The 23,964-nt window shown below is 46.2% G+C and overlaps 1 protein-coding gene across 4 annotated transcripts in view; it reads left to right on the top strand.

Moving 5' to 3' along the window:
• The window catches only part of ARNT2 (aryl hydrocarbon receptor nuclear translocator 2), a 684,205-nt gene that overhangs the window by 626,317 nt on the left and 33,924 nt on the right, over positions 1–23,964 (top strand). For all 4 annotated transcript variants that reach the window (XM_069222996.1, XM_069222993.1, XM_069222994.1 and 1 more), the window contains one exon: positions 7,325–7,463. In XM_069222996.1, the coding sequence (XP_069079097.1) occupies positions 7,325–7,463 (139 nt within the window). The remainder of the gene's footprint in view (positions 1–7,324; positions 7,464–23,964) is intronic.

Raw genomic sequence — 23,964 nt, forward strand, 5'->3', positions numbered from 1 at the left:
TTTTTTCACTCTACCCTGTTCTGCAAAGGTTAGAAGGTTCATTTCAATCTGGGTATGGGTTCTCCTCTTTATTGAAGACTGCAGATCCTGCCTCTCAGGTTGTTTATGTCCCTTCCCTTTCCTTTCGTTTTCTCCACTAGGTTCCAGCATTTGATGCGTCAGATTCCTATCCAAGCACTTGCTTAATTCTACCCTAGCACTTGCTTAATCCTGTCCTAGCATTTGCTAATCCTGTCCTAGCACTTACTTAATCCTTCTCTGTCGGATACACAATGGTAGTTATGTCTTCTCCTTTTGGTAGCCATTTTTTTTCTCTTTCACCATGTTTTGTTCTTTTGCTCAGAGTGGTAGTCTTTGTATATACATTTGCTTTGACCTACTTTTCTGGTGTCGACCTTGTTTCCTATTCCTCAAGGTTTCTATAGTTCCCATAGGCAAACTGTCTGCCAACTTCTTTCGGGATTTTCTCCGTTAGCATTCCTTTTCCTTCTTCACAAGCTTTTTCCTTCCTAGAGTTCGCTAGTTACGGGATTGCTGTTTGTTTAGCCCCTTTCTTTCTCTTTTACAGGGGCTATCGCTCAGATGTACGGTCATGTGGTTATGGACCCATGAGCCCCTCTATTTCCAGGGTTCAAGTCCCCTCACTTGTATCAACATGTTGTTAGTCCATTCTTTCCATTTTCCTGTATCTATATATGTATGTCTACATATATATATATTGGGTTCTAGATCTGTGTTTTTAAAATGGGTATCTATGTCCGTATTTTCCTGGACTTTATCGCTGTGAAACAATTGTACAGACGCCTTATGGTCCCATCTCTGTGTGCATTCAGAATTTCGGCATGTCTCTATTACGACCTCTTAGTTTCTGAATCATCTGTCGTGCACATGGTGTGCCTTGTATCTTTTTATATCCATTTAGATTGTGTTACACTTCTTGGCAGCTCCTCCGTTGGTGTTCTTGGAGAAGTGCCATCTGTTTTTGTCTTATTTTTTTCTGCCAGCATTAACTTTTCTATTTGTTGATGGTTTTCCCTATGCATCCTGGTGAGGCAGCTTGCAGGCATCGCTCCTCTTCTTTAGTTCCTCTCTGTGGTCCTCCCTTCTTGGGTGTCCTCTCCCAGTTGTCTCAGTGATTTTTGAGGTGGTCTTACACATGAAGGAGAGGATTGGCGTAATGGCAAGAGCTGCTGACTGTGGCGCTGAGGTACCAGGTTCGAGTCTTGGCATCACCTTGACATCCTGTGATTTTGGCAAAATCACTTATGCTCCCCGTACCTACCAAAAATGTATGTGTCCTTGTGTAATATAACCGGTTCTCGTGTAAAGCGCTTCAATACCTTCGGATCGAGTTAGTGCTATATAAAACTGCAAAAATGGAGCGTGGGATCTCTACATATTCTATGAATGAATAATTTATCAAAACTTTATCCTTGGCCCTTTTTACCGGTACAGCTCCTCCCTTAGAGCTGTGCCTGTTTATTTTCCTCTTAATTTTGGCTTCATAGGGTCCATTTTTCATTGCCATGTGCTCTGCTCCCTATGAAATTCCATGTCCTCTTGCACTGTTTTATGGTCTTCGCTATTCTTCTTGTGGAACAAATGTTCTTTCTCACCTTTGTCTCTAGTATGCCGGTCTACTCCACCTTCAGTTGAACCGGTTACTTTGTCAAACTTGGGTGGAATGTGTTTGTTAGGAATCTGCGGCTAGTTGTCTCTATCAGATGAATAAGTTACTTACCTTGGGTAATACCTTATCTGGAATAGACATAGACCAGCTGCAGATTCCTTACTGACCCACCCATCCTCCCTGTTCAACGAACTACTGCATTTACCTCAATATCCCTTGCTTGGTCTCATCCTACCAAGCATTTCCATTCAGTGGTGCTCATTCCAAATTACATAGTTTTTCTCTTTTTAGCACACTGTTCTATTGCCGGTTTCTATGGAGGCTCCTTGTTATTGCGCAGGTTCTGATCACACAAGAAACTGACATCAGTGCATCGGAGGAGGGATTATTTGAACTCCGTCGACGTCATATCCAGTGGACGATGTTGATATGGAGTTGCAGAGGCGTACAGAGGTACTGCTGAAAGGTTTTTCCGGATCCAGTCTGGCACCTAGGGAGAATTCTATGGTAAGGAATCTGCGGTTAGTTTATGTCTCTACCAGATAAGGTGTTACCAAAGGTAAGTAACTTATTCACTGAGTAATCTTACAATCTTCTCAGCATTGTGTCCTTCTTCAACTGGCTCTAAAAAATGTTTTCAGAAGTCAGTCATGTCAGCAGTTCATATATGGACATACCTAGGAGGGGTCTGGACACAGAACAAGGAAAAGTATTTTCTTTCGAGGACAGAGTATTATCCACTTTAGAGAATTGAAAGCCTTGAATACATTAGCTTGACAGTTTTCATTGGTTCTGGCATCAGTGGCCTCCACTATAGCTATTGCTCTAAAGACAAATTACATAGGAGACCTCTTCAACAGTGCTTAGAAGGTCAGTGGTCAACGAAAAATGACAGTGGGGACAAGAAACTGCAGAGTGGTGCAAAAGGAGCAGTCTTGTGCGTGTAAGTCCATTTTAGAGTCCGCCTTCTTAGACACTGGTAATAGATGCCTCTCTGTTAGACTGGGGAGCCCATCTACTCAGTCTCTCTGTCCAAGGCATATGATCTTCAAAGGAAGGCTCGCAATTACATCAACCTTCTGGAGCTCTGAGCAGGTTCAGCTAGTACTGAAAAATGTTATAGCATACTTTACTTTGAAGGGCCTTGTAGTGCAAACTGACAGCACCATCATAATGCATTGCTTGAACGCACAGGAGCTTCTCCACATCGTCTCAGAATGGGGCTTATGAGATGTAGACCGCTTTGCATCAGTACCAAAGTCCAAATGCTCAAATTCCACCTCCATTAAATAGGAAACCGACTCACTGGGCAATGCCCTTAAAATCTTCTGGTCAAGGAACATTTTGCGCACTTTTCTCCCATGTCTCTAACTTCATCAGTACTGTTCAAGTTACCAGCTTTCCAGGCTTCACTGATTTTTTTTCCACCCACAAGGCATTGCTGGTTTCTGGACCTTGTATAGATGATGTATAAAGCCACACAAGTGACTGCCATGCAAACTGAACCTGTTGACCAGGTTGCAGAGGTGTTTGTTCCATCCGAATCTGACATCATGACCCCTGAAAACAGACAATATGGACACTTTCCTTGCTTCTCTAGTCTTACATTTATATGATCAATGAAGATCCTACGTTGTAGAAAAATGGTTACTTATTTGTGTTCCTGGTTCTGCACTCTTGTGATGTTCATTGAACCATCTGCCTCTCCCGGGATGTTTAGTTTCTTTAAAATGTACTTTCCCATGAAAAGGAGCAAACTGTGAGAGGCAACTTCCAATGCAAAAGTGTCACAAGATTGGAAGTTTCTAGATCTCGTAACAGCACAAGGTGAATTTTTTAACTCTTCTATGCTAAGCATATCATGTCTCCTTTTATGGAAATTGGATTAAGCAACAATTTACGTAAAGGTGCTGTACTGTTTTGTGAGAGGCTTAACTTTGGAATAATTGCTGTTTTTTGCAACTTATTTTTAAGCAAGTACATATTTGAAGTATTGTGAGGCCCTACCACACAAGCTAAAAATGTTTTAACATTTAATAGTTCAAAAAGAACCACTACAATGCAGAACCTAAAATACAAGTACATACCATTTCTTCAGCACATTTGTGGATGACTAGATCTCTTTAAGCTTATCTTATGCCACCATACAGCTGTCATTCATATTTTTGAGTAATTTTCAAAGAATAAAGCTGAAAAATATTTCAAAGAATAAGACTTTGCAAATATAATATGGTCCTTGGAAAGTAAAAGTCATGCTTTTGGTAACAATGGTTCAGACAGATACTATTTTACACCCACAGATTCACTGCTTCACCTCAAAGTCCTCAAGTTTTCAACAGCTTATCTGGCTGGAAAAGTCTTGAAACTAAAATTTGATGGGTTTGCATGATTTATGTACTCGGACTCCTCACTCATTGCTCAGTTGCACCTTACCATTTTGACACTGTGCAACATAAGTGGCCCCACCTGGCAACATGACAGCTTGTATAAAGTTTCTGATGTGTTGGCCTTCATCGGAGAGGTTTAAAAAACTTCTCAAAGGGAACACACTGATGTAAATAACTTCACCCCCAGGTACAGAACGTATACACCGCAAGCAACAAAAAAAATGCACGTTTCCCCCATACACAGCACAGACAGCTGTGCTCACATAACAAAAGTGCATCAAAGGTAGGTACAGTGCAAGCTTTCATCACACATCATACACTCAAACCCACCTACATACACACATATTGATAATTGTTTGGCAGGCTTTCATACATATTGAAGATGTCTCTGTCCAGAAGCCCAAAGTTTTCCCTTTCCCTCTTATGGACACAGTGACACAGAGAACCTGGCCACCGTAAAGGAAGCAACATTACAAGCTTCTGACACACAGATGATGTACTTGACAGGTAGCAGCTGTGTACACTAGTAAACAGAGGTGCAAATCACCCCCTTCTTTTCCATTGCTCTAGGCCTCTTGTTGTCAATCCAAGTCAGCAAGCTGTAATTCAGAATCTTCAGTTAAACTCCCCTTTAGTGAATTGTGTTTCTGATATGAGCACTTAGCACAAACTCCGATCCAAAGTGGTCACCAAATATACACACCATTTCAGTATAACCAATTTGTTCTTGTGATGTGGTTTGCATTCTGAGGCCAACCTCTTCTAGTTAGGAAGGGGGATAATCTTAAAATGGTAACCACGTCAAGTGGATACTGTTCTGCCCGTACAGGAATGTCCAGTGCTTGGTGTACCGGTGCGTCACAACTCCTCCAGGTTGATCCTGTTAGGGTCTTTGCTCCTGCTGTAGTCCAGCCAGTCCCAGTCCTTACAAACCTGCTCCTAACCTGCCAGATCTGTCTCTGCTCCTTTCCTTTTTTCTCTTTTCCAGTCCTGATAGCCTCACTTCTGCACCAGCCCTGCCAGCTCTGCCCCGGTATGGCCAGTTTTGCCCCTGGCAAGTCAGCTCCAGCTGTGTTCCAGTCCTAACAGATCCTGTTATGCTTCTGGCCTGCCAACTCCAGCTGTCCAATTCTGCCAGCTCCAGCTGTGATCCAATCCTGCCATCTCCTGCTCTGCTCCTGTCCTGCTAGCCCCAGTCCTGTCAGCTCTATCTCTGCTCCAGTCCTGCCAGCTTCAGCTCTGGTCTTAGCCAAATCCAAAAAGCAAGAACTGTCCTGCAGTTAGAATCCAGCACCTTGAAGGTTTTTGTGCCTTTTGGACAATTTCCTTCTGATGCTGCCAAGCTCTACTTTTCAAAGGGAATCCCGTGTGTCACCCTAATATGCCTGAGACAGACAATATGGCTTCTGGAAAGGACCATCTATCCCTCAGAGCCTCAACGCAATAGTGAAGAACTAACCCCAGTGTCCAGTTCTTGATTCCCATTCACCCTGTGCCTAACCTAAACTTGCTTGAATTTTTGTGATCTCAGCTTGGCGCCAGCCCTCCTATATTGATTTCCAAATTGTAGCCAGGTGATTACAGTAAGATGTGCTTTGTGTATTGTTGCTCAGGAAGAGGAGGGGGCTGAAAATGGCAAGCAGCTCCTCAGAAATACAGAGACTTCTTCCTGAAACAGAAGAAATCCAAGAAAGGGGTGACATTTTTTTTTTTAAAAGCTTACCTGTGTGGGAGACACATTCATCTCCCCTCTGCCCTTGTCCTCTTCCTATTTCCAGGCTCCCAGCCAACCATGATGCAGCTGTCACCAGCAACAGCAGTGTCCTAATTGGTCTGAGCGGCCTGCTTCGCCGCCCAGACTGGGAGTGGGAGCCTGGACATGTTCTCCACTCGGCTGTGCCCAATACGGCCGGCCAAACAGACATGCACACTTTGTGTGCACATACTCCTCCTCCAGCCCCCTCCCTCCAGCCCAGCCCAGCCCAGCCCACCCTGCGCCTTCTCCCAGGAAAAATAAAATGATAATAAAGTAGCGTTATTATCATTTTATTTGTCCTTTCCCCCACAATCCAGTGGGGAAACGCTCCTCTGCCTTAGCGGAGGAGCAGCCCTTGAGGCTCCGGCCTCTTGATGCACTCCCACTTCAAACAAGAGTTTTGTTTCAGTGTATCAATTATGAATAGCCTTGTTTGCTTGTTAGGGGTGCTTGGAAAGAAAGAATGTGTCTTTCAGTGCAGCAGCACCAACTCAGTCTGCAAATAAATAACTTGCTTTTGTTTTGTTTTCTCATCAATTTGTCAATACCTTGGAGGAGATACATCATTTTATTAAAAATAATAAAAAGATGCTAAATTCATCCTTTATGGCAAACTAATTTTTAAGCATCTTTATAATAAGGACTACTATTTGTACAACTAATAAACACACTTTGTTTGCAAGAATGATTCACTTTCCTTGTACGGGAATATTTGTTGTCGCCTACACTAAAAGTGAAAGGGGTGAACATATAACAGCGCTAACTGGGGCTATATGTAAACAGATAATGAACAGAACGAGAAACAGAGACAAGACCACTCAGAAGTCTAAATGAGAAGTAACTTTTTCGAAAACTAATCCTTTAAATAAACCTAATCCGTAAAATTAACCTAAGCCCCAAATATTCATCTGATCCACTAAGCTTACATCAAAACCCCTAAGCCTCACCCACTTAACAGTTTCTCCATGGGTATGAGTTGGAATGTGAGCTTTTAGGCTGGTATTGTTTAGATGACATTTTCGTCACTTAAAGGACTACAGCTTTATCAGATGTATTGTCTGAGTAATGTGCACTGCATTCATAATAACAGGCACGCTTATTAATCATTTAAACTATATTGGGGCGATCCTCTGTCATTTTATCATTCTTTTGCTTGAGAAATTATACGATGATATCCATTTAAGCAGATTTAGCCTATATAATGCCTTATTTTCACTACTTCCTTCTTACAGGTGCCATAAAATAGGTAGGCCATACATATGGCAGATTGCATTACTTGGAATTGGTACTTTAGATTAAACAGCTAGCTAGTATAGGTGGCACGAGAGATGGGATTAACTTTCTGCTGGGGATATTATACACTTTAGACAAGTATGTTTTGAACAGATGCATTTTAAATAGGTAAGTATTGTAGTTCTGGGATTGAAAAGTGTTCTAGAACCCATGGGAAGGGGGAAGCAAGGGAGAGCTGGATTTGGATAGAGAAACTGACTTTGTGGTCCAGAGTTTGTGGACTGCTCATATCTAACTCATATCTCTTTATTTTTGCAGCTCACCTGTGGTGCATGTGCCTGGTGTGAACGATATTCAATCGCCTTCTTCTACTGGACAGAACCTAACACAGATCTCACGACAGCTGAATCCAACCCAGGTGGCCTGGTCAGGAAGCCGCCCTCCATTTGCAGGACAGGTAGAGCACATGCCCACTCTGCTGACACCGTTCACAATTACTTATTTCATTAACACTCATGAAGGATCTGCTCTTTCACAAAACACTACCACTTATGTCATTTGTGCAGGGAAGGCACCCTCGAAGCCAGGGTCCATGACAGTAACGTTCACAATAGACCAAGGGAATGCAATATCAGGATCGTACTCAGTCAAGTTAGATCTCTCTGAGAGAATAGATCTTCTCTTTACTAAATGTTGGTGGCTGTTGTGGGACCTCTCTTGTGTGACATCCCAACCACTGACCTCTCCTACACCAATTTCTTCTATTGCCTTGGCTACTTATTATTTTTTGTGTGTTTTTATAGATTCTTTGAATATGTCGAAAATCCCATCTTACTTAAGTTCCTTACGTGATCACAAGGAGTGCAATTAGCTATTAAATGGTGTTATCTAGATGTGTGGATGCAGCCCATGTTGCAGCACTATGACCCTTGTAAATAGTGGCTTCTTAATTCCTTTGTTAACACCCTATCAGGATTATGTGGTCTGCAGGAACAGCCATGACCTATTTAGCTTAATTCACAGATTGAGATGCTGCCACTGAAATCTGTGGGTGAACGTCCTCTAAGTAAGCAAGAAATATCACATAATCTGATATAAATTAACTGGTTCCTTGATACAGTGCCGCTCATAATCCTATTTGAGGTCCTCCTGAGTTACAGGTAACCGTGGTATTGGCAACTCTGGAAGAGCGGAGTTCCCAAAAAGATTACTGGGGAGCTCAGAATTCAGGTCTCTGTGTAGAAAAACCTTAAGCTGTTTTCCTCAGACACTAAGGCCCTCATTATGTCTTTGGTGGTAAAAACCGCCTACCACCGCGGCGCCGAACGCCAAAAGGCCATCGTCGCGGCAACATCCGTCCGCCATTATTTGAGCACAGCCGGATTTCCCCCACAAGAAGGGCAGAAATCGGACTGTGGTCATGCTGGCAGACGGTGCTAAGGTGGCTCTGCTACCACCAGCAGCGCTACGCCAGTAGACCACCACCAGCTGTATTATGAGAAATAATACGGCCTGGCAGTGTTCTGCTGGCGGGCGCTCCTGGCGGTAGCAGCACCCTGTCCTGTCCCCTGCCGGAAGACCCCCTGGATCAGGCAAGTCAGGTTTCCCAAAGGGCTGGGGGGGTGTTGTGTGTGAGTGTGTGCGTGAATAAGAATGTATGTCTAGTGTTGTTTGTGTGCGTGTCTGCATATGTGAGAATGCGTGTAAGTATGGATATGTGAATTCGTGTGTGCATGTCAGTGTGAATGGGGTGCAGATGTGTGCATGAATGAATGGATGCATGTGTGTATGAATGTGTGTATGCCTGTGTGAGTGAGCGTGTGTATGCATGGTGCGTGTGTGTGTTTGTAGGGGAATGGGGGATTGTAAAGGGGGAGCATGGATGGAGGGGGGTTGGGGAGTATATTGGGAGTTGTGGGGGGGAGGGCTTCCTATCAGTGACAGGGAAGGAATTCCCTGTCACTCATAGGGCCCATTGCCATGGTTTTCATGGCTTTACGAACGCCAAGAAAACCATAGTGGTAGGCAGGGTCAAAATGTCTGAGGCGGTACAATAGCGGCCGCCGGGCTGGAGATTCTTATCTCCAACCCGGCAGCTGCTACCGCCATGGCGGTTGGAGTGATATATTGGGGGGTTGGGTTCAGCCAACCCGCCAATGTCATAATTTGGCGGTATGTACCACCAGCCTGTTGGCGGTACTACCGCCACATAACCACCAACCGCCAGGTTCATAATGACCCCCTAAGTGCTGCTTCGACCACATCCTTTTTTCTTGCTTAAGTAGATTTCTCTACCAGTATTATTTGTCTAGCCACAAATCCCAGCATAACATTCTCTACAGACTCTGATTGCAGGAAGAGCATTGAACTATTATCGCAAGGCTAAAAGCATCAGGACCACAACCAGGTTAACAGATATCTCTTCACCAGCTGAGTGGGCTAAGTCTGCATTACAGTTGACTTTGTTCCACGAAATTGTAATCTATATTAGAGTCCACTGTCTGTAAACCCTGATACTGTGTTTAGAGGGAAATTTGCAACTGCAAAACACTCATTGACCCTTTTGCAGCTGAAAGCAAGTAAATACATAGCATCCCTGTTTCCACCTCCACAAAACATTGCTGTTTGTATACTACTCTACTGCTTGATAGGATGTTTAAGTGGTCTTAGCTTCTGTTACATTATGTAATGCTTATTAATTGGGGTTTGTCTAGTGCTCAGTCAGCGTAAACATTGCCTTATAGCACTGGTGGTAGACTTATCTATTGTTTTCTAAAGAGGAGTACTTCAGTTTACTCAGTCAAAGCGTATGCCCCCCTTGTGCCCCCCTGCCAGCGCCTTGAGACCCTACCGGGTGAGTAGTGTGCTTAAGAAATTATTTGATTGATTGATTGATTAAGTCACTTTGCGTATTTCTTTTACCATCTGTGGATCACTCGCTTCTAGGATAGCTTGCAGGAAGTCCAATGGTTGCAAAATTTCCTGTGTCCATTATGCAGTCCCGCTAAGAAGGTTTTCAAGGCAACCAGATGATATGCCAAAGATTGTGTATTTAAGAACAACAAAAATCTGGTTTTGCATCTAGGAACCCAATGCATACATACATTTGTGCTTAACCTTTTTTTACGGAGAATAGGTAGCTGCCTGGTGCTGTGGTGCTAATCTGCTCCAAGTCGTTACCTGCTCTGACACCATGAGTAATGCGCTAAAGAGCTTGAATAGAGTGCAGGACTTGTAAGATGTTTTCACTCATCTCTTCCCTTGATTAACAGTTCTTAAGTGCAACAACGTGGTCTTGGGTCCAGGTGCTGCTTTTTGGGGCAGGTAGTCACAGGCGATGCTGGAGTGTTGCATATGTTCAGCACCAAATATGGAATTACCAGTGGCTGAGATTTATTTAAGCATCCTTTCTGCACCTGTCACTTTTTTGTTTTTCTCAACGAGATGTCTAAAGCATGCTCACTGCGCCATTTGGCTCAAGCTACATTGCACTGATGAGGTTGAATCTGGTTTGGAGTTTCTTGTGTACCTGTCTCAGGGGCATTTACCTATGCAGTTTGGTTTGATCTGTTCTTATAAGAGGGGGGGCAATAAGATTTGCAGATAGCTGGTCTCTGTTCAGATTGGCATAATGTCCAAAGAAACCGTGACCTGGAAAGCCAATCCAAGTAATAACCAGTGTTTGAGATTAATACAAGCAGTCCATATATCTTTGTTTTGTTTTTCTAAGTAGAAACTGTGGAGTGCTATAGGACCCTTTCTGGTCAGAGCACAGTTGTTATGGAGGGCTCCAGGTGCCCTGGCAGAAGGATGCTGCAAGTCGCAGTAAGACAGCAGCTCAGCAGGTGGCCAGAGCGTGATTGAGTTTCATTTCTCCCCTTGATGAAGAAGACGACCTGGAACGGAGGGGTGTAAGAAGCTTAAACGCAGCTTTAGGGCATTGCAAAAATGGGCTGTCTCTCCACACCCTTCACTGCATCCCCAAGTAGTTGGGGGGGAATTCTGTGATTTGGTAGTTCAGCCCCACGCCCACTGATCAAAAAGATTTACAGTGACACTGCCTCTTTTACTGCTTCTATTGCGCTCAATGGAAAGAGAAAAGAAAGTGATCATGAACCTACTGATGATACCAATATTGTCAATATGTTTTGTCCTGCCATGAATATCTTTGATACCGTGGATACACAGGCTACAACCACTCTTCCTGACTGGCTTCTAAACCAGCTTATCTGCTGAATGAAGAAACATAGGGCCTGATTTAGAACTCAGCAGACTGGTTACTCTGTCACAACAGTGACTGACATCCCGTCCACCGAAATCTAAATCCCATTGTATCCAATGGGATGTAAATTTCAGTGGACGGGATGTCCGTCACCGCTGTGTATCCCATTGGATACAGTGGGATTTAGATTTCGGAGGATGGGATATCTGTCACCGTTGTGACGGAGTAACCCGTCCGCCAAGTTCTAAATCAGGGCAGTTGTCTTCATGGCATGTGTTGCTGTAAATAGACATGCTCTACATACTCCTGCCATCTAGTGTTTGGCTTGGACATGCACAACTTGATTTTCTTCAAAGAAGTCTTTCGAGTCATGAGGTATAGTGACTCCTCCGAAGAGGAGATACATGAGCATTGACTCCATAGTTAGATTATTTTCTTCCACCATTGGGTTCAAACGTGCTTCCCCAGGGCTCTGAATTGATGCTGTGTGGCGTTTTTCATCTGGGCCGCTCACGGCCTCCTTCCCAGTAGCCTTTAACAATCCTTCTGTTAATCAAGTTTTCATTGCTTTTGTTGTCATCCCTCCATTGGATCCACTTCTTCGGGCTTGTTGACGCTTCCTGCACTCAATGTGAGCATCCTGATGAAAAAAACATTGCCTCGCTGCTGTCTAATGCCATTCCAAATACTTTGTGGGCAGATCAACCTCTGCCTGTCACCAGAGCAGAACAAGGCATCCTGCTCCACTTGCTTTGCCTTCCACTCCTAAAAGACCATCCGGAAACCTCATGATTATTGGCATGCTCGATGCGCCATGGAACAGCACCAAGATGACAATGCTTCCAACATCTTGGGGCAAGCCGTCAAAGAAGTGGAAATGAAAGGAGAGGCTAACAATGAACATTTTGCATCAGCCCAGGTCCCAATTCCACCATAGCATCTGATGTCCCAGATCCACAGCCCACTCCAGGCTAGCATCAGAAGTCAATAACTAAGTCACTCACTGCCCCTCTGGGGCTGAGGGCCAGAACCACAATCTGGGACACAGCCTCCTGGGCTGCCACTGCCTTGCAGTCGTGTCCGGTATTGACCTAAGGCTTTGGAGCTGACTCCGACCTCAGCATTGAGCAAGCCGCCTAAGACCCGGCCCGCCTTAATGCCAACATCTGTATTGTCGAATTCTAGGTCTCAGATGCAGCACCTCTGGACACCTTGGAGACAAAACAATCGGCGACATCGAAGACAGCAGACTCTGTTGATTAGACGCTAAGTCTTCAATGCATTCAGGAGGAGGTGGACTTTCAGCAGTTAAGACTTCCCATCCCAGACAGGAAAAATTACTGCAAAACCCTCCACCAAAGGTGCAGGAGATGCTCCCTCATAAGTTGACTTTTGAAGAGCAGTTAGCAATGGAGCATTGGAACCCCTTCTACTTCCAAAGCTCAAGAAGCATCAAGGCAGGGGCAGTCCGCTGCCCCCAAGACCTGCTCATATACCTCTGCCTATTCCTGCTCTCTCTCCACCACCACAGGGCCCCCTTCCTCCTTCCCCAGAGGGATCTACATATTCTCCATATGGTAAGGGGAGCCCTCAGCACTTATATCCCTATGAGGCTTCCTTTGACCCAGAGATCCGTGATGGCCCATGGGGCGATTATGGGTTTGTCTCTACAGGTAACAACAACCCCAACTTTTATCCTGCCAAGCTTTCCCCTGTCGATCATACTAACTCTTACCATGAGGTAATCCACAGGGTGATCACCTATCACAATGTGGATCTACACACAATTTCAGAAGAGGAGAACTTTCTGGTGGAAACGCCCTCTCACACCAAGCATGCCACAGACTTTTTGTCCATGCGTAAAGGGGTGCTTAAGCCTATGCAGGAGGTCTTCAAACACCCAGTCAAGGCCAGGGTCGTCACTGGGAGCATTGATACAAGCCCTCACCCTCTGATCTGCCCTATATTAAAAGCCAGCTCCTGGCAGACTCATTGGTGATGCACACCCCCAGCCAAATGCACAGGGTACTGGGGATGCCATGCTGCCAGACAAAGAAAGTAAAAAGATCGATGCGACTGGGAAGAGAGTTGTGCCTGAAATGCATTGGTGGATCGCTGACTGTGGGTTGTTGTGTAGGTATGACCATGCCCAATAGGACGAAATGGGAGACCTAATCCAGCATTTCCCCATACAATACAAACAGTGGGCACTGGATGTTGTAGCAGAAGGGCATGCAGTCTCCAACACCGCCATCAGGTGTGCTCTCAAAGCAGCTGTCACTGTCACCAGTGGAATAAATTGTATTATCTTGATCCGTAGGCATGCTTGGCTCTGTGTCCCAGGCTTAAAGGCAGAAATCCAGCAGTGTCTGCTTGGAATCCAGAAAGCACTAAACGCCCTCCATAAGTACGACGAGATAAATAAAATGAAGGCAAATGAATCGAAAACAAAAGCAATTACTTTTGGGAGGACGATCAAGAAATTCAATTAAGACTGCAGCTTGGGCTGAATAAAACTCAAAGAGACAAAATCATACAACTATCTAGGCTTCTGGTTTCTCGCAAGTGAAGGAACTAAAATTCATTTGAGCCACCTCAAAGCAAATGCCTACCTGATTATCACCAGAGTCTGCCAGCTCAACAACATACTAGGGCATCCCTCCTACCTGCGATCAGTTACAGTCATGAAGCTTTCCTAGGGGGAGTTCCCCAAAATAATGGAAAAACTGCAACTTAAAGTGTATAAGAGGGTCTTTAGGTTACCTAAATATACAAGAGGCTGTATGATCGGGCTAGAAATCGACCTGGAGGGCCAAATGTGGGCTAACAGGCTGCCTTTCAAAAATATTACTATATGATCAGTAAGGCCCACCCAACACTCTGAAATCAGCTCTCCGGCACATTTTTGATTCAAAGAAGAGCCCCTGGACCAACTATTTAAATAAATCACTTGATGCTCTCCAAATAGATCAGTCTGAACTGTACAAACTCCTGCTCTTGCATACTTCACTTGAAACCATCTTGAAAAACAGACAAAATCACTGTCACTGCTCAGTGATATGGCTAAACTAAAGAGTACCCTGGTGCTGGAAAGAATGGCAACATCCTATGTCAGCCAACACCCACACTGTTTGAATCCACAACTATACCTTCAGTGCTCGATTTGGAAAGCTTATCTTAAACAAATCATGGTTTAAAGGTTGATGAGCCTCCAGATCAAAGAAATGAACCCAAAATGACTCTTCCTTTCCATGATTGTTAATTGCAGGCTCTGTGGATGCAAAACTGAATCGTTCAACTACTTACTATATTGTTGCCCGGCGTGTCTGCACGCCCGGCGCATCCTGTTAAAACTGCTCTTTTTTATCCCACAGACTAAGAACTTGTAATGAGGCCAGGAATGTTGTCTTCACAATAACAAAGCCAACTGATCTGGCCAAAGTTAGCAAATATATCAGTCTGATACAAGAACTCCTAAAATAAATTCTTCCCCAGCAAGCCATTCATGGCAAGCAGGGTCCTCTCCTTGAACTTGTGTATCTCACACTACAGCTATTATTATTGTTTTCTACTTATGGTGTTTTTTCTGCCTATTTTTATATTGAATCTTTTAATCTTAAGCATTTGACCAGACAGCTGTATTCTATAAGCATTTAAGTCATCACTAGGCACTTTACGTTTTTTGCGAAGGCATATGCCCGCTGCTACAACTCCAGGTTCTTTTAGAATATTTGCACTATATGTTTATCCTAGTTATTGTTGAGCACTTTATATGTCTGCTGCCACCTCCAGGTTTTTCTTCAGAACATTAAATGTAACCCTCAAGACCCCTCTTTTTAAATAATGATTTGTTCTAACACACTCGTTTTTGCTCAGGCTATTTATTGAAAATTCTTCCTTTTGTCTACAAATAGTGTAAAGATTTTAATTAAGCATACAATAAAAAGGTAACTTACTAGTGACCAACCAGCCCTTCGATGGGGAACACATATTCGGCCTCAAGTTGATCAGATGCTCAAAAATCCAGAAAGACACAGATACCGCCAAAGCAATGGGAGCTCTAGTCTCCATCACCCCACCTCCCCAGAGGCCTCCACCTCTTACCAAAGGCAACAGCAGCAACCACAAGCCTCTTGGCACTATTCCAAGGGGACCTATAGGGGAAACAATTCCAGGGCCACAGGTAAGGCTGTGGGGGGCTAAGGGAGCCGACTCCCCAAGCAGTGACTCCCTCTCCTTCCCCCTTAATTACACAACAGTTGTCTGGGGAACATCTTCAGGGGTTCCTTCCACAATGGTGAAAATAATCTCAGACCAAAAGGTCCTGTTCGTTGTACAGCAGGGTTACCTCCTGGAGCTCAATGCACCACCACCGAACATCTCCCAGCCAATACTCCCTTTTCATCAGAACAGAATTCCTCTGTGTTACCGGGTTGTTCTGTGCAGGACTGGTGGGGTCCGTTTGCGTCCCTCCGCCAGGGGTTGGGATTGCCTGGGTATCTAATTCTAAGATAAGGAATCTGCGGCTAGTTGTCTCTATTAGATGGACATGTTACTTACCTTCAGTAACGCCTTATTTGGTAGAGAGGCAGACTAGCCGCAGATTCCTTATCGACCCACCCATCCTCCCCACTTGCGAACTGTGTCCTCTTCAGTCTTGCATAGGGTGTTTTTGGGTGTTTTGTAGTTCTGCTACTCTCAAGACATATCTTTTCATTTCTGGTTGGCATATACACTATTGCGCTGTTTTTGTATTTCATTGCCAATTTCTCTTTGGCTCCGTATTGTTCTGTAGCTTCAAGTCACCAAAGAAAGTGATGTCAGCGCATCGGAGGAGGGAATATATGGACTCTGCTGACGTCATGTCAGGGGATGACGTCGCTGCAGAGTCACTCGACGCCCTCTACGACACGCAGAGGTACTGCTGAGGAATAATTTCCAGATCCAGTCTAATGCCTGGGGAAGAATTCTAAGATAAGGAATCTGCGGCTAGCCTGTGTCTCTACCAGATAAGGTGTTACCGAAGGTAAGTAACTTGTCCTTCAGTGTCTTTGAACACCTCTTCAGCAGACCTTCTACATAAACTGTCTGAAGTTATTGCCAGTTTAATTGGCTCTGAAGGCTGCCTGTGCCACGTCCATGAAGACAGCCCTGATCAAAACAGACAAGATGACTCGCATGTACTACTGTATTATCTGTACAAACGAGGGCACACACTCTGATCCAGCTCTCTGCGTTAGCTCAATACATTTGGCATTTGCCGATACAACACAGAGTACACCTCCTAGTGGAGTACCTTCAGAAGTATGCAGCGACTTTGCAGACCTGCTCAGGAGGATGCAGAAACAAGTCCACAAATGAGCTTCTCCCCAAAGGCTTCCTGCAGTATTTCCAACTTTGGGGTTTCCCGACATAGATCTGTTTGCAACTGCCAAAGCTTTGCCTTCAGGTTTCCACACCCACAGTCCATTGGTGATGCACTACGGGTGAACTGGCCAGGGATATTTTTCTGTGCTTTTCTGGGTCTCTCCCCCACTCCCACCAATCCAGTCACCTTTTGAAGGCGCACCTCTTCATTCTTCTGCTGGAGCCATTGAGAGGGTCCCAAACTCAGAAATAGGGGAGGGTTGTTACTGTCAATCCATTCTTGTTCCACAAAAGGATGGAGGCCTACGGCCCATGAATTCCTTCCTCAGGAAGGAACAAATACAGAATGCTCGCATTGGGCCAGATTCTAACCATATTGGACCCAGGAGACTAGAGAGTGTCCTTAGACATGCAGGACTTTTAGTTTGAAGTATTCCTCTTTAGCCTGACCATTGCCCAGTGGGTGTTCGTGAAAGTGATTGCAGTGGTCCCGACACACCTTTGGAGGTTGGGAGTGTTAGTCTTCAACCTCCCTCGACAACTGGCTGTTGTAGTGGAATGCACCGAACATAGGCAAACCTCTTGACATCTTTGGGGCTCACGATCAATGAGATGAAGTTGCCCTTACTTTCATTCCAGAGGTTGCCATTCTTTGGGGCTATCCTGAATACAATGCCATTCAGGGCCTCCCCTCCACTTCAACGAGTCCAGGACATTCAAACTATGATCACGATGTATCAGCCTTGTTCAGGAATCTTAGCGAGAGCAGCTGTTAAGCTTCTTGGCCTCTTAGACAGCTATATTTTAATGGTCAGTTATGCCAGGTAGCCCATGCGGGCTCTGCATTGGAATTTGAAATCTCAGCAGATGTAGCACCACGAAAATATGGCAGATTCCATTCAGATTTCTAAAAGGATGACCCATGAGCTGTAGTGGTAGCTTTTCGAATGGAGTTGGTCAGCAACAGGCCCCACTCCTTTCCCGATCCAAAGCCGATGTGTGACAGATGCGTCACTACTGGGTTAGGCAGGTCCTCTGGGAGTGGTGGAAAACAGTGGATTCTGGTCTCTAGAGCAAGTCCAGTTCCATATCAATCTGTTGGACCTGCGAGCCATTCCCTTCTCGTTGCAGGCATTCCTGCCATCCATCTAGGTGAAGCTGGTGCAGGTTCTCAAAGACAACACTACGGTCTTGTGGTACTGCAACAATCAGAGCAGAGTGGAGTCCCAGGTCCTGTGCTAGGAGGTGCTGTGCCTTTGGAATTGGATGCAGAATCAGGACATTTTCATGATTGAGGTCCACGTGGTAGGATAATTGAATGCCAAAGCAGAGGAACTCAGTCATTGACATCTGACAAATCACAAATTGCATCTCCATTCCAAGGTGGCACAGGGCATCTTCTGGCATTGCGGAGAACCGTGATAGATCTTTATTACACTGTAGAGAATGCACAGTGTCAATAGCTTTGCAAGTTTAAGTTCTCGCAAACAGATTTGCTAGCAGGTGCATTCTGTCTGGAATAGAATGTTTCCTGTACGCTTTTCTGCCCTTTCCTCTCCTGTCCCAGGTTCTGAAGAAGGTAAAGACTGACTGGGCCCAAGTTATTCTAGTGGTTCTGGATTGAACAGGGGAGAGTGTTACCTGGACCATCTGGGCAAGAGCATCTGCCCTTCGATCCAGCTGCTACTTTGAGAAGGTCTCTTGTAGCAGCAGCAAGGCAGGGTTCTTCACCCAAACATGCACAATCTACACTTCAGTGCATGGAGATGCATAGCAGCAGTTAACTGCATTTGATCTGCCTCTTGAAGTGGTGGATGCCATCCTTGTCAACAGGCTACCTTTCATGAAGTCCATATATGCTGAAGACTAGGATAAATTTATGGCCTGGTTTGGAGTTTGCCAAGGTGGACCCCTTACAGCCTAAACTGTTGCATACCCTATGGCCTATAAAAAGGAATTCATTGGCCTTTTCAGCCTTTAAATGTTTACTGGACAGCCGTATTTGTTTAAATCACCTGTTGTGATGCAGTTTATTAAAGGTTTTGCACACATGCTCCTTCCCAAACTGTTAGTGATGCCACAGTGGGACCTTAACTTGGTCTTATTGCTTGTCATGTGTACACTGTTTGAGCCGATGCATGGCAGCTTGTTGCATTTTCTGATCTTAAACAAAATATTTCTCATTACAATCGCTTCAACTTGTTGTGTGAGTGAGCTTCTAGCACTATCAGTTCCTCCGTCCTATTCCAGTTTCTGGACAAAATGGTGCTGAGGGCGCGGGTGGATTTTTTACCTAAAGTCGTGACTCTGTTTCACTTTAGGGAATTCCCACACTCTAACACTGTTCTTTGCCCCTCTTCACCCCCTGAAAGAGGAGGAGAGGCTTCATCGGTTGGGGCCCAAAAGGGCTTTAAGCTTTTACATTGATCGTACCAAGGACCACCTGAAGGACAATTAGCTTTTTGTGGGGCTCTGTGGGGTGAAAAAAGGAAAGGCTGTACAGAAAAGGATTGCATAAAGATCTGCTACTCAGTGGCCAAAAACCAGCCTCTGGAGATGCTAGGAGCCCATTCCACCAGGACTAAAGGTACTACCACTGCACTGGCACACAGAGTACCTGTCCTTGATACCTGCCAGATTGCGACATGGGCGTTGGTGCATACATTAGTAGAAAACACTACTGCCTTGACATCCAGGTCTTAAGGGAAGGGTATTTTGCCTGTTCGGTCCTGCCTGTTTGGTCCGGCAGGAGTTTTTGATCTAAGTCCACTCCACAGACCCTCCACTGTTGGGAGGTACTGCTTTGGTATCTGTTCTGAAGGTGAGGAATCTGCGGTTTGAAGTTTCCGTCAGAAGGTTACTTACCTTCAGTAACTCTCTTTATGTGGATACTCTAACCACAGATTCCTCACCACCCTCCTCCGTGTTCTGTGGAGTGACCTCTTTTTAACATCTAAAAAGGATCTGCACATTGGGACTAACAATTGGTAAACTTTCTGCACCTCAGGACACGGATAGAGGCACGCAAGAAATTGAGTATGGCACTTATTGGTGATGATCATATGGAGCTCTGCTCTATTTTCACTGGGGCGATGTGGGACAGGCATGGGCCCACATGGTGCCTCCTGGCAGCATGGAGAAGCACTGCTGAAAGTCTTTTAAGAACGGATCTATGTACTAAAATTTGAACTGTACTGAGTCTGACTCCAATAAAAAGGTCCCAAGTCAGAGATCAGCACATTGGTACATGATCTGCGTGTGAGGACGTATAAAGAGATAGGCAAGAAACTGAGGTCAGCACTCAATGATGGTGCCTATATAGAGTTCTGCACTATCAATGCCAGGGCGATTTGGACCAGGCACGGAACCTCACGGTGCTTCCTGGCGGCATGCAGAAGCACTGCTAAAAGTCTTTTAAGAACCAATCCTTATAATTGTAGGTTGGGTCTTAAAAATCTGAATTGTACTGGGTCTGAATCCGACCAACACTTTGCCTATTAATCAGGTAGGTTGCACCTTCTGACCCACTATGATACATTGCCATCACACGGATGGTGGATGGCTTTCTGAGGTCAGCAGACCACCATGTCTGTGATTGCATTTAAATAAAGTAATCATGTTTTTAAAAGCAGCTGGCTTTCCTTAAAAGAAAGTTGAAAAAAATGAAAAGTTTCACTCACTTCCCAGGTACCACTTCTTATTCTGACAAAATGTTTTTTTCAACATTCACAGGAGAAGGGGTCCTTTCTGGACCCCAATCAATTTGCGAATGGGTTTCTGTTACCTTTGTCTTGTCTATAAAATATTGGTGTTTTTTGGCGTATTACAGTCATATAACATTTTAAATACATATCCTAAGGAATCAGTATTTGGAAGTGACACCCTAATCACGCCCTTCCAAATACTGACCGGTATGGTTTCCTAAACCCATTTAACAATTCAAAAAACCTTTTCTGTAGCATTAAATGGACTCTGTACATTAAAAAAAACATATCTGATAGAGACTTCTAGTTGCAGATTCCTTACCTTAGAATTTTCCCCTAGGCGTCAGACTGGATCCGGAGATTTTTGTTCGAGCAATACCCTTGCGCGTCGGTAGGTGGCGTTGGTCGACTCCGTAGGCGTCGTGGTCACCGTGATGACATCGGGAGTAGTACATAGATGGCGCCCTCGCGCAGTGACATTAGTTCTTTTCTTTCCACACCACTCGCTGATCCGGAGAAGACCTACCCAGGCAAATTTTTGTCCGAATTCGACCGTTTTGTCAAGTTTTTTCTGTGCAACTTTGGTGCGTCAAGGATGTCCCCGAAGACCGGGTTCCAGCCTTGTGAGGACTGCCATCGGACAATGTCTGTGACGGATCCTCATTGCGTTTGTCTGTGGTGCCTCGAGCGCGACCCGAAGTCGTGCTCCGAGTGCTGGGCCATGCACCCGAAGGCTTTGAGGAAGCGGTCCCTAAAGCTAATGGCGACCCGGCACTCGACTCCATGTAGGTCCCGGTCTCGTTCGAGAGGAAGGTCTCGAGATTGGTCACAGAGTCATCACCACTCGTCTTCTTCTAAATCCTCGGGTCAAGGTAAGAAGAAGAAGTCGAAGAAGTCCCATCGCTCTCCTACTTCGCCTCATCGCTCGGCCAACGCGCCGCAGGAAGAGCGTCCACGCACTAGGGTCCGTCCTCGGAGCCTGCGTCTGGGTCGGCTCCATACTACCCCGAGGTTCCCATAGCCGGAGCGATCCCCGCCCAACTTAGAGTTTTACGAGGCCATGCGCCTCATATTTGGGTGGGCCGACCCAGATATGGCACCTTCGGGCCAAAGGGGTTTGGTTGAGGGGCCGTTGGGTTCTGCGCCAGCGGCTTTGGCCCCGGCCACCGAGGTCTCCTCCAGATCCGTGCACAGATCCACACCGGCGCCGGTCGCACCCTTGAGACCTTCCCTGGCGCTGGGTCGAGTATCGACGCTCCCGATGTCGGTGGTGCCCTCTATCGTCGTCGACCCAATTCTTATCCCCGACAACTCGGAGTCGGAGCGGCGTCAGCCGACTTCGGCTTTGATGGGGCTTGTTTGCCCCAGATCAGATTCGGACCCTTTTTCCTATGGGTACAAATATGGTGAGGAATTGGAGGGGTCCCTGGACCCTTATGAATACCAGGATGATCCTTCTATGGACTGGGCAGAGGAATTGGGTGAAGCCAGTGGTCTGGATACTTCTCCTGATGCTGGCATGCTGTCTCCTCCTACTGTGGCTACAGCGGAGGGAGCAACTTATGGTATGGTGGTCAGTAGTGCAGCTGAGGTCCTTGGCCTTGAGCTTCCTACTGTAGAGGTCAGGTCTAATCTCCTGACGGAGGAGCTTCAGCCTGGGGCTCCTACTTCAGAACCCCTTTTGCCATTTAATGAAGGCCTCACCGATGTCCCTTTGGTATATGGTCCAAACCCAACACAGGGGCTCCTATAAATAGGACTATCGCACACCACCATCGGCACGCTCCGAACGACCCTAAATTCCTGTCCCAATACCCCACGCCTGAGAGTCTCGTTATCCAAGCTTCCTCTTCTTCAGGCGCATTTCCATCCGTACCCCCGGATAGGGAATCCAAAAGGCTGGAACAGTTTGGCAAGAATTTGTTTTCTTCCTCCAGTCTCACGGCCGCTATACCCACTCTTTGTGGGATACGGTTGCGCAAGTCCTGCTGCAGATACCGGAGGAGGCCCGTGCTATCGTCTCCCAAGCTGTGAACGATGGGAGAGACGTGGCAAAGTTCACAATCCGTTGTGGGCTGGATACGACCAACTCTCTGGGAAGATCGGTTGCTACGACAGTGGCCTTACTGCACCACACCTGGTTACGTACTTCTGGTTTTTCGGGGGATGTCCAACAGTCTCTCATGGACATGGCCTTTGATGGCACTTGTCTCTTCGGAGACAAAGTGGACTCGGCCTTGGAGAGCTTCAAGGATTCCCGAGCTACAGCTCGGTCCCTCGGTCTTTCCGCGGCCCCTCGCCCACCACAGTCTGCTTTCTCCTCACAGCCACGTGCCTCGCGCCCTGGTCAGCCTATGCGTGGCCTAGGACGTGGAATCCCACGTGGCTGTGGGACAGGGAACCAGAGGTCTGTCCAGTCCACCTCTGCCACCGCTTCAGCCTCCAAGCCCGTCCCCTCACTCCAGCCCAGTTGGTGGCAGGATTCGCCATCACCTGCTTCACTGGGAACATATCACCACGAACGGGTGGGTTTTGCAGATCGTTTCAAAGGGCTACTCCCTCCCGTTCAAATCTGCTCCACCACCCATGCCACCATCCTTCCATCACCTTCCAGAGGATCATTTGGCGCTTCTCTGTCAGGGAGTCGCAGCTCTTTTGGCCAAAGGAGCTATAGAAAAGGTCCCTGCGCCAGAAGTAGGTTGTGGTTGTTATTCCCGCTACTTTCTAATACCAAAGAAGGACAAGGGCTTACGTCCTATCCTAGACCTTCGGGACCTAAACTACTTCCTCAAGAAGGAGAAATTCAAAATGCTCACCCTGGCTCAGGTCCTTTCTGCCTTAGACCCAAGAGATTGGATGGTAGCGTTGGACTTGCAGGACGCTTATTTCCACATCCCCATCCTGCCTGCCCACAGATGTTACCTACGATTCGTGGTAGGTCACGAGCACTTTCAGTTTACTGTGCTCCCCTTTGGCCTTACCAGCGCCCCTCGGGTGTTCAGGAAAGTGATGGCAGTGGTTGCAGCTCATCTGCGCAGGTTAGGGGTTTCAGTCTTCCCCTACCTCGAAGACTGGCTGTTGAAAGCGGACTCACTCCAGAAAGTCGTCTCCCACCTTCAGACTACGGCGAACCTCCTGCACAATGGGGTTCACTAGCAACGTGCCGAAGTCACACCTGACTCCCTCTCAGTCGCTCCCTTTTATCGGGGCAGTTCTGGACACAGTGCAGTTTCAGGCTTATCCTCCCGAAAAACGAGTCCAAGACATTCAGGCTATGATTCCGATCTTTCGGCCTTGGTCTTGGGTTTTGGTGAGACTGACTCTGAGGCTGCTGGGCCTCATGGCCTCCTTCATCCTGCTAGTAACACGTGCCAGATGGCATATGCGGGCTCTGCAGTGGGACCTGAAGTTCCAGTGGGCGCAGCATCAGGGGAATCTCTCCGACCTGGTCCAGATCTCGGAGGGAACTGTGAAAGACCTGCAGTGGTGGCTTTTGAATCCCAGTTGGGTCCACGGCAGATCCCTCTCCCTTCCCCAACCAGATCTCTCTATAGTGACAGATGCGTCACTTCCGGGTTGGGGTGGCCACATGGGAGAGGCGGAGATCAGACGCCTCTGGTCTCCGGCGGAGTCGGGGCTCCATATAAATCTGCTGGAACTCCGAG

The sequence above is a fragment of the Pleurodeles waltl genome, chromosome 3_1 (genome assembly GCF_031143425.1).
Source record: "Pleurodeles waltl isolate 20211129_DDA chromosome 3_1, aPleWal1.hap1.20221129, whole genome shotgun sequence".
NCBI classification, from domain to species: Eukaryota; Metazoa; Chordata; class Amphibia; order Caudata; family Salamandridae; genus Pleurodeles; species Pleurodeles waltl.